The 10,797-nt window shown below is 42.8% G+C and overlaps 1 protein-coding gene and 2 non-coding genes across 16 annotated transcripts in view; all 3 read left to right on the top strand.

The window, feature by feature from the left end:
- Positions 1 to 1,597: 1,597 nt before the first annotated feature.
- CDC20B (cell division cycle 20B) overlaps positions 1,598 to 10,797 on the top strand; it is a 49,323-nt gene continuing 40,123 nt past the window's right edge. For 9 of the 14 annotated variants that reach the window (XM_038530595.1, XM_038530587.1, XM_038530594.1 and 6 more), the window contains exons 1-2: positions 4,871 to 5,036; positions 5,310 to 5,372. In XM_038530595.1, coding sequence (XP_038386523.1) covers positions 4,974 to 5,036; positions 5,310 to 5,372 — 126 coding nt within the window. In that variant the 5' untranslated portion in view covers positions 4,871 to 4,973. The other 5 variants (XM_038530589.1, XM_038530591.1, XM_038530592.1 and 2 more) reach the window with 5 other exon arrangements.
- Positions 6,561 to 6,689, top strand: MIR449B (microRNA mir-449b). Its single transcript, NR_128867.1, has one exon. It is a non-coding gene; the product is annotated as a microRNA mir-449b (primary transcript).
- Positions 6,699 to 6,789, top strand: MIR449A (microRNA mir-449a). Its single transcript, NR_049215.1, has one exon. It is a non-coding gene; the product is annotated as a microRNA mir-449a (primary transcript).

The raw sequence follows: 10,797 nt of genomic DNA, 5'->3' as shown, positions 1-10,797 counted from the left end.
CTGGTGGTATTGTGGCAGATGATGCAAGAAAGGTTGAAATTAAATTAAATTGTAAAGGTTGAAATTAACTCACTTGTGAGTTAGAAGGTTTGAAACTTAATTCTGTGTGTAAGGAAGATCCTTGCAGGGATATGGGGCAGGGGAGAAATACAACCAGCTCAAGATAATGCATATTGCCTTTGATAGCTTTATCACTGGATCTTCACTGCTTTACATGAATGGTGCATGGAACTTGCTCTGTGCAAATAAATATGTTAAATGAATGGACTTGAAGAGATTAGATATTGGATTATCAATTAGGTTACTGTAATAGTTCAAGAAGAGGGTAGATGTAATCAACACTGCAGAGGTGAAAATGTCCTTAATATCTGGGTTTGGGCTTATGGGAAGAGAAAGTGTTAAAGAAGGCTGACTTTGATTCCATTCCACCAGGAAGACGGGGATATTGGGAGGAAGGTACCTGCCGAAGGAAAAGGTGGTTTGGGAAGAATGGGAATAAGGAACGATTCTCAATTTTGTTTTGGATTATGTGGTTTAAAGTGCTGGTAGGCTATCTAGTAAAAGGATTTCCCCGTCTACAGCATTCACAAGCCCTCCTTTGAGGGGGCACCATGTTCACATGCCTGACTTCATCCATGGTTTATACAGATTTGTACTGATTTGATATTTTCCTTACATTCCTTAAGATCGTGGGGAAGTAGCTTGGTTAGTACTCTATGCCAGAGCTACCCTATGCAGAAAGAGAAGGGAAAAATTAAAGAAAATAAGTAGTTGGAGGTGATCTGCTGATGTCTGGGCAAATTTTACCCTTCATCTTCCTTAATTGGGATACGGTTGGAGCAATAGATCTTAAAGGACAGACCTTGCATTTATAATGTAAAAATATGCCATGTACATAACTGACTTATAACTGAAGAAATAACGAGTCGATGTAACTTAACCAGAGGCGAGGTGGTATTTGATAGACTGCTCTTCCGACGGAGGCTTTTACTTGGCTAGAACCTTTACAGGTTGACTTTCTGAGTCCTGCTGATAGTCTGAATTACAAGGGACTGACTGACTCCCTCCCTCCCTCCCTCCTCCTCCCTCCCTCCCTCCCTCCCTCCCTCCCTCCCTCCCTCCCTCCCTCCCTCCTTCCTTCCTTCCTTCCTTCCTTCCTTCCTTCCTTCCTTCCTTCCTTCCTTCCTTCCTTCCTTCCTTCCTTCCTTCCTTCCTTCCTTCCCAGGCGCTATTCTGAGCTATAGATGATATATTCTGGGGCGGGGGCAGACAGGCTCAGCTGATCAGTCCGGATCGCCAAGGTCCCCTTGCCTTTCCTTCCCCAGACTTCGCGGCTAACTTCCTGACTCTCCCAGGGGGCAGACACCCCGAACTGTCTCCCCAGCACCCAGTCTTGCCCTCTCCCACGTGGGCGGGGGCTGGATTGATCCCGCCGGGAGCGGCGCTCCTCCCGCCCCCCAGCCCCCCCCGGCGGGCACGCGCCCCGGGGACGGTTGCAGCGCGGGGCAACGGCCCGGGTCGCCCAGTAGGCGGGCGGCGGGGCGGGGCGGGGCGGGGCGGGGCGGGGGAGCGCGAGCTGGGGGAGCGGGGGGGGGGGGGGGGCGGACCCACCGACCGACAGTTGGAGTTGGGAATGGGGCCGCCCTCAGGTTTGCAACAGGATGCAGTGAAGCAGAGAAAGCCAGTTGCAAAATGCTTAGTACAGTAAGATCCCAGTCACCGCGCCGGAGTCCGGGTCCCCACTTTGGGATGTAAATGAACCGGGCAATGGCCTGGCGGAGCTCTGGGGAAAGGACTTCGCTGGGAGGACGGATAAAGGGAGCTGACTTTGTTCGTTGTCTCTCTCTGGGATAGTTAACATTATTATTTAGAGAGAAAATGTGATGATGTAATTGAAAAAGAAAATCTGCATTTGGGAAGCTTGGATACCCTCTTGCTTCCCGTCGGTAGGGGCCTCGCAGGCCCTCGGGGCCCCGGCAAGATGCGAATCCAGAAAAGCGTTGTCGTGTTCGCCTTTCTCCCTTCTCGCTGCCTCCACCCTCGCCCCCCTCACCTCCTTACTCCAAATCCTTCCAGTTGGCCTTGGGCTTTGCCGGGGAGTCTTCCCCGCCGCCCTGGGCCATATCTCAGATCTGCCTGCAAAATCCCCTCGGCGCAAAGAGGGAACATTTTGAAGATAGTGACTCAACCAGGCACATAAACATATAAATTAGACATAATTCCTAAACCGTATTTGATAACAATTTAGATAAAATGTTCACAGGATATTTCTTCTTCTAAAAAGTTGTGTCATAATGTTTCTATTCATATAACCACATGATATGAGATTAATATATTTTAAGTTGTATTTTGACATAATTTGACTTAGAAAAATGTCACCGAGATGGTAGAAATAATTCCACTATATCCTTCACACAGCTTCCCCAGATGTTAACATTTAACACAACTATAGCACGATGATAATAAGGAAATTAGCATTCTTACTACTCTGTTAACTAATCTACAGATAGTATTTAAATTTCTACAATTATCCAACAAATGTATCCCCCCCCCCCTTTCTAGTCCAGGATTCAATCCAGGACTCAATTCAATCCAGGATTCAAATTCAAATGCATTTGTCATATTTACATAGATAACTTCTGATCTGTGATAGTTTCTCTCTTTTTCATAATGACACTTTTGAAGAGTACTACTCGCCAATTATTTTGTGACTGTCCTTTGGTTTGTTTAGCATTTTTTCATTATTAAATTCTGGTTATGCATTTTTTTGGGCAAAAATGTCACAGAAGTTATGTTGTACCTTTCTCACTGCCGGTCTGTCATCCTAATGCAGAGGATGTCAATGTGTCATTAATGGTGAAGTTGATTTAATACTTGGTTGAGGTGGTGGCTGCCAGTTCTGTCCAATGAAAAGTTGTGATTTTCCTTTTTTGCACTGAATCATAGGAGGCAAACACCCTCATTATATGCATACCAGTTTATTCAGATTCTTGACTGCAACAGTTAGTCCCGTGGTGTTTGCCAATGGTGATTTTTTTTCTATTTTCATCATTCCTGTTAAATTTCAGTCTGATTATTTAAATACACAATAACTTTTTAAAGGAAAAGGCTTTTACTTTTCTGCTTTAATCTAGGGGCAAAAAGGCATTTGGAGGCTGTATAATATGCTTTGGAATTAGTGGCTAAAATGGAATTTATGAATGTATTACAAATAATTGAATTCTAAGAGTATTTCACTATTCTCAGTACTTGTAAGGACATGGATTCCAAAATCACAGTTTACATGGGCTTACAAGTTCATTAATTGAATTGGTTTTTATTACTCCTGTGTTTGTGCCCATTTTCATAAATGGTACATGTAAAATGATAATTAAAAGTAGGACAAAAAGTCTTCCATATTATTTCCAATATGCCGCTTATTTTAGCTGGCACTTGCAAAACTGATATTTGAATTAACAATACATTTGACTCTCAGTCAAAATTTCACTTTATTTAGCCTCAGTGTTTGCTGAAAGGATTTACTGGAAGTTGAAAGCACTGCAAGGAAGATAAAACTCTTGTGGGTGAAATTTATAGATCTTTTTCATGGGTTATTCGGCTATCAAGCTTTTGATAGATCTCATTTGTTTCAGTTACCCTGTGCAGCATTCTCCCTAACTTTTATCATCGCAGATGGAAAACTGGTTCAAGATTGGGTCTCAGCCTCGATGCCAATTTTCTTTGTGTTCAGTTAGAAGGAAGATGGGGGAGAGTAAGTTTAGTGTTTTTACTTTTTAAATCACTGACCTTTTGAGTATCTGATATCTATGAGTCCTTTCGCAGGGAAAATGCACAAACCCACATGTTGCATTAAAGCAGAAGCAATCCGGTGTCAAATGGGAGGTAGAGAGGAGGCTGCTGAGAGGGAAAAGCTGGTCTCCAGTCTGCCACAGGTTCCCCAGACAGTTTCTCCTCCTGCCATATGGCGCAGCCAGCCTCCCTGGCGGCTCAGGTGGGGCTGCTAAGGCTGCCCAGCCCATCTGGCTCCCTGTCATTCCCCTCTAAACCCCTCCCTTAGCCCCCAATATCATCCTCTCCTTTATTCCTTAGGCCTCAGTCTGCTCAGCTTTCCTGCTGACTCCTCACTACGCATGCGGTGCTCCCTGTCACCAGCGTTCACCCGCGCTTTCACCTCGCCCTCCAACCAACCTCTTGGTTGGGAAGGCGGCTCAGCAGCTCAAGGGAGGGACATGGCTACTGCACAGAAGAACTTCTAGGAGAAACGTCAGTGGCCCCCCTTATCATCAGCACAGCAATCTTGCCACGTTTTCCTTTTTTTTTTTTTTTTTGCCACGTTTTCCTATTTGAAAAATGGAGCAAGAGCTGATGAACACGTTGGGAGAACACGTCTAAAATCAGTGGCTTACACAGACGGTGAACATTACCCATAGAGAGAAGGCCTCGTTACAACGAAACCTCCCCCCCCCCCCCCTTGAAAATGGAAAGAAGGTGAATTTACAGAACCCGCTTCTCCGCCCGCCAACCCCCTCCTGTCCTGCTGCGGGGACAGCCGTGGGCGCCCAGCCCAGCTCAGGCCCGCCACGGCCCGCGGCAAAGCTTGGCGCTTCTGTGCGCGCCGCGGCCGACAAAGAGCCGGCGGCGGGCGGCGGCGCGCGGGGGAATCCCTCCCGGGCTCTGACGTCACCGCCGCGCTGGCCAATGAGGAGCGGGAGAGGGGGATTCCCGCTCCCGCGGCCGCCTCGCCGGCTTTTTAAACCGGACCCTGGGGAACGCTGTCTGGGGAGCAGTGGCAGGAATCGGGGGTTCAGGGTGGAAGGTGGTGGTTCTGAGGGGTGGGGGTGGGGGTGGGGTGCGGGATGAGATTCTAGAGGGTGGACGATTCGCTCGCTGCCAGGGGTGGCTTGGATCTGGGGGGAAACCGGGGGCCAATCGAGGCGAGGCCAAAGTCCCGGCAGGGGGCACGTCCCCCCGAGATGGAGTGGAAACTGGAGCGCACGGCCCGGCGGAGGGTCCGCACGGAGGACGAGATGCTGTGGGTGAGTGGGTGCCGTCCTCTTGTTCCCAGCCCCAGCGCCCCAAGGCGGCTTCTCGTAGTAACCTGTTTAGGATCAGGACCTCCCCGACCCGTCATCTCGAGATGTGTAATTGGAGCAGTTTTCTGGAGGTGCCCGCTTGCTAAAGAGAGAGAGTTAGGTGTAGTTGGACAAGCTGAAGATCTCTAGAGACGTTCCACACTTAACACTGCTGTGGGTTTTTTTTTTTTTTTTTTTAATAGTCTTTCTCTCCTTTTGTTACCTATGTTTTCAAAGGAGAACGTCATGCGGGTGCTCGCCAAAGACCTGAGGCAGAAGAGAAGTCCAGGTTCTCCCAAGGTGAGTGTCTACTGCTTGCTCTCGTTCTCTTAATTCTCATCTTGAGCAAAGTAATTCCTCCTAAAGAAGATACTTGTTGAAAGTACAGCCTGGTCTGAAGGTATGAAAATTTAAAAAATATCAATCTCCTAGGATGTCACTAACTGCAGAGTCTAATCATACACCCCCCCACCCTCTGTTTCTGTAAGAAATTGAAGATCCCTGACAATGGTAATCATTTGTATATCAAAGGTGCTTTCCGGTTTTTGGCTCAACAGAAAAGGATGAAGCATGGATGTGTCGTGTCAGGTAGCTCTGTTGCGTTTACAAGCTCGCCCCCAAAAGAAATGAAAATGGTGCCATCTTGTGGACAGTCGGAGAAGTGGCATAATCGACCATCATCTGTTGCGTTAGCAATTTATAGTTGACGCAATGTAGTGCTTTTTCTCCTTGAAAGCCTCAGGCCTTTCTGTGGCTTCTCTTGAAATCAGTGTAAAAAAATATATCTAGACGACTTTTGCTTATTTTTCCCACATAAACGGCCCTCATATACTTTAAATCTATCATAATCACCATTCACTTTGCTTCTCTCTGCACGAAATTGTTCTTATTCCTTTAAACTTTATTCATAGACTCTAGTTTCAAGCCTATCAACATTCTCACAGATTTTTCTTAATCTTCTTAGATTTTTCAGCATTTCGGTGGTGACGCAATAAATCAAACACATTAGGGCCCTTTCAGAATACAGTGACTGAGGTTATTTATAGTGAGAGGCAATGAATGACAGTGTTAACTCCTTAGATTCCCTAAATGCTTAAATATTGATCTTTTCCCTCCAAAATAGCAGCAGTTTTGTTTTTTGCCCAGCTTATGTGTTGCCATGACTCCTAAAAGATATTTTGTTGCCTAATACAGCTGGTCTTTTGGTCAGTAAATAGAGATACTTGGAAAAGCTACAGTCAAGTACAACTCTGTTAATTCACTTGTACTACAATACCGTATTTTGATATTTACTTTAGAACAGCTAAGTGCAAGTATTCTGAAAGTTTTCCTTTTTAGGTTTTTGAGGAGATTTAAAAGTGTTGTTTTTATTTTTTATAACCATTTTGGAGGGACAGGTTTGGTTTATGTTTTCTTTTGCGTGACTATTAAGAGTACATTTCTGCCACTGTGTTTCATATGGCAAATGTAGCTTCAGTGACTTCATGGGCCATGAAACGTAGCCGTGACCTGAGTCAGGTAGGCAGTGTATTGTTAGCTGGCTGCTTTGGGTCAATCTGGCAGCCACCACTACCCTGCCACTTGCTTCTGGACAAATTCTTCTCATTAACAGGCTGCACTACTTACCCGTGTGTGATGGGTTGGCAGTGTATTGTTAGCTGGTTGAATATATGAATGGCATCAGCTAACATGCAACTGCTATCTTATTGCATATACAATGAACATCAGTGTATAATTCTGTATTTCGTGTGTGTATGCATGCATGTATGTGTATACTTTTTGCTATGAACCAGGGCACTAGTTACCATAATACTTGTAATTACTATTCAGTTACCCAATAATAATACAACAGACAGCTTCATAAATGGTGAAGAAACCAATACAATTGATTCTTAAAAAAATTCCCAGGTAATATTTTTGGAAGCCCGGGGACACAGTATGAAAGTATTTGTGAAATTATGTATTTATTTTTAGCATAAAATTTAGAACACAATGGCAATTTGTAATGGAAAGCCTAAAATGTTTCCCCAAGTTTTCAACTAAGTATTGAGTATTCTCTCTAGATAATGAGTTCCTTAATATGACATTAGAGCAGGTCTCTATAATCATGTGTATGTACCAGCTCAAGGGAGATGAGTCAGCCAACTCAAACATTTCCACTTCAAATATCAAGAAAACTGGAAAATTTAGGGTGGGGTGGGGGGTGGGGTTGAATCCTTTGGAGGATTTGCCTCAGTTTTTTCTTCATTTTCTGTGAAGTCAAAGACTCATAAAATATTTGGAGTACAGCTTGAGATTTAGCTTGTGAAGTGGGAAGAATTGGCTGTACAGTATGCTTTTTACTATTTTCTGATTCCTTTGGAGGCTACTTTGGCCCATGCAACAGTGTCAGGTATGTGGTGGGTCCCAGACACACAGTGTCAAACATGTTCTCATGTGGACATTGGCAGCAAATTCATGGAACTGACTTTGGTCAATTAGTTATATTCTAAGTGAGATATGAGAAATATATTACAGTCTACTGTACTGGATTATAAATGATATAAGAATTTTTGTTCTTGGGGCACCTGGGTGGCTCAGTGGTTGAGCGTCTGCCTTTGGCTCATGTCGTAATCCTGGGGTCCTGGGATCGAGTTCCGCATCGGGCTCCCCACAGGGAGCCTGCTTCTCCCTCTGTGTCTCTGCCTCTCTCTCATGAATAAATAAAATCTTAAAAAAAAAGGAATTTTTATTCTTATTTAAGTTCAAACATTTAAACCGTGAGAAATAGTTGCCTATAATTTGATTGTGTATGCATTTTGCTACTTTGACGTCTCATTCTCTTTTTGTTCTTGACCATTATCATTCCATTTTCAGCATTTTTTTTTTTTGTATTTAAGGATCCCTTCCATGTAAATAATGTTATCTTGTTTTTTCTTAAAAGGTTAAATTTCAACATGTTATTTTTTATGGAAGGTCACTGACCTGTTGATAAAATAAAACCTACTAAACTTAGAAGGCTTGGCCTTTGTGTTTTAATTTTTTTAAACTAAAGAACAAGACATAAAATGCTAACATTTATACTCAAGGAGCAATACATATTTAAAGTTCTTCTTCTGTTCCATATTACTGAGATGATGAGAAAGGAGAGAAAGAATGGAATGCAATAAAGATAAATTAAGGAGATCAGTGGGTAAGGGAGAATGAATATTTAAATTCAAAAGAAGAATGTTTCCATAGGAGTAAGAGGGAAGGAAAGGGAGGGATCCACACTTGGGATGCCAAACTACTCTTCATTCATCCCTGCTCCTCCCACCCCAAAAGAATGCTTCGGTATGGCCTTGAAAGTTCAGCAAGAGGAAGGAAGAGAAGGGGGGGGGGGAACAGTGTGGTGTGTTACTTTCTAAGCATGACAGCTATTAGACTGTTACTATTCCATGGGGAAGATGAACTCCAGGTGAGGAATAAACATGGACAAAAGCGTCCCCATATTAGCTACACCCAAAAACATATCATTATTCTTTCAAAGAAACATCACTAATGAACATAATACATTATACACGGACCACTCAAGACTTTTTAGCTTGTGCAAGGTAGTCTTCTGAAACAGTTAATGGATTTAAAATATAGAGAGATAACAGTTTTTGTTTTCCTCCTCCTCTTTCTTTTTTTCTGCAGTATTTTCCTACTTGAGATTACCTGTAGACAATCCAGTTAAAACATTAGATTTTACTGTGATTAGATAGCATACTGTTAGCAACTTTTCATATTTTGTAACTATATGTACTTCCTTCAGCATTTTCATATGACCTAACCAAACAGAATATTTATAATAAAAATAAATACTAATATAGTAAGTTTTTGCTCTACATTTATTTCTTTGGAAATCCTTATGATAACCTAATCAAGTCTGATTTTTAAGAATTTTCGTGTTTTGGGGCCAACTTACAGTGGTTTGTGAGAACTGATTGCTAAATTTTCAGAAATTTGGCATATTGGTTATTAAACCATTGGTAGACAGAGGTTGGCCATGTGGGAGCACTTACACCATGGAAATTGGCAAATGCTGCAAATTGGGACCCCTCTTCCAGAGAAGTAATGGTTATTTATCAGCCACCACTGTGTACATGCTGCATATACTATAATTACTAGGAATTCTATATAGGTACGTGTATACATACTAAGGATACACTATAATTATTAGGTATTTTCAAAAATGAAGTATGACTTTCAGGGTATATTTCAGGCAAATTCATATTTATTCCAATCTCCAACACTATGGCTATATGTGCCATGAGATGAAGATTAGGAGTTAGAATAAAGTACTCCTTTCCACCTCCAAATAAACCAAACATCAAGCCAATGCATTTGATTTTCTTCCTTTGTCATAAGGGCAACTGAATACCTTTTTATGTGATGCAGCTATTTTCTGTAATACTCCTCAATTTAAATAGCAGGCTATTTTCCAGGCTTTTTGATGCTGAGACAGGGAAGATATGCTCAATTCAAGAAAGCTACATTTTTTTCTCTGTACCTGTGTACCTGGCAAAATTCACATAAGACATTGGAGTTACGGGTAGCAAGACTTCAGCAAATGTCTCCATATCCTGTTTTAGCACACAGAGCCTGATTGTTACAGAATCCTGGAGGTACACCTACTTAGCACACTTTCAAATCCCCACATGCCTGCCCTGCATATCCAAAGGCTGAGGGGAGAGAATCAAGCCTTGACTATAGGGGAGACTGTAGGTTGAATAAAGCAACCAGGATGGGAGATATATAACTGAAAACCCACTTTATAGGCCTTGGAGAGAACTAGTGACTTTGGGCAGGATGGACATCTCAACTGCACTCATCAGGACAATCCTAGTGTTCCCCAGTGCAGCTCCATTGCTAAACTGACAGTGGGGTGTCTACATAGCCCATGTAGGGCTGGCATTATACACTTCTGCTCATATCCCTAATGTGAACATATGAAAACACCACAGCAATCCTGTGGCACTTGTTGGAAGTGGGGGTATAGGGCAAGGGTGCTCTGAGAACATTTTGTTTAGAGGCTCAGAATTCAAACTGCTTCTATGCTCTTGGGGCAAAATTGTGAAGGACAGATAGGCTTGTGAGTGGCTTCTATTTCCTCAAAAACAATTCAGATTAGTACTGATCCCATTCCTGATGGCTTAAGACGCCTTGTTAGGCATGGTCATTGACCTGTAGAGCTAGAAGGGGCTCTTTGTTCAGTCTGACCTCATTCAATTTATAGATGAGGAAATCTAAAAATAGTCAAGTGACTTGCCCAAAGTCATATGGCTCGTCAGAGGTACAGGCAAGTTTGCTAACACACTAACCTGGCATTCTCGAAATTGTGCTTGTAAATCTTCTTGGCCTCTAATAGAAACTGTACCCTGCTCCCTACCCCCCTCTCCATATCTTGCAAAGTACATTCAGAGCTCGGTTGTTGGACATATACTTTGAAGCAGAAGGTGTTCCAGGAAATATTTTTGGTTTCTCCAAGAACTTTAAACACTCGCACAGAACCGTATACTAAGGTGGCATTACTGATTTCACCATAAAAAGCTAACTTCACTTTCATTAATCAGGTCAGAATTTGGGAGCTAACTCATGGCTATTGAGACAGTACCTTCTTTCTTAGCCAAATTTTATAGGCTATACTGTCTTTTCTATTCTTTTTTTTTCTTTTGCCTCAGTCTTCCTATTCATAAATAGGAATACTATTCATAAACAGATA

The sequence above is a fragment of the Canis lupus genome, chromosome 2 (genome assembly GCF_011100685.1).
Source record: "Canis lupus familiaris isolate Mischka breed German Shepherd chromosome 2, alternate assembly UU_Cfam_GSD_1.0, whole genome shotgun sequence".
NCBI lineage: Eukaryota > Metazoa > Chordata > Mammalia > Carnivora > Canidae > Canis > Canis lupus.
Note: the sequence above shows the minus strand (reverse complement) of the source record. Positions and strands in the feature narration are given on the sequence as shown.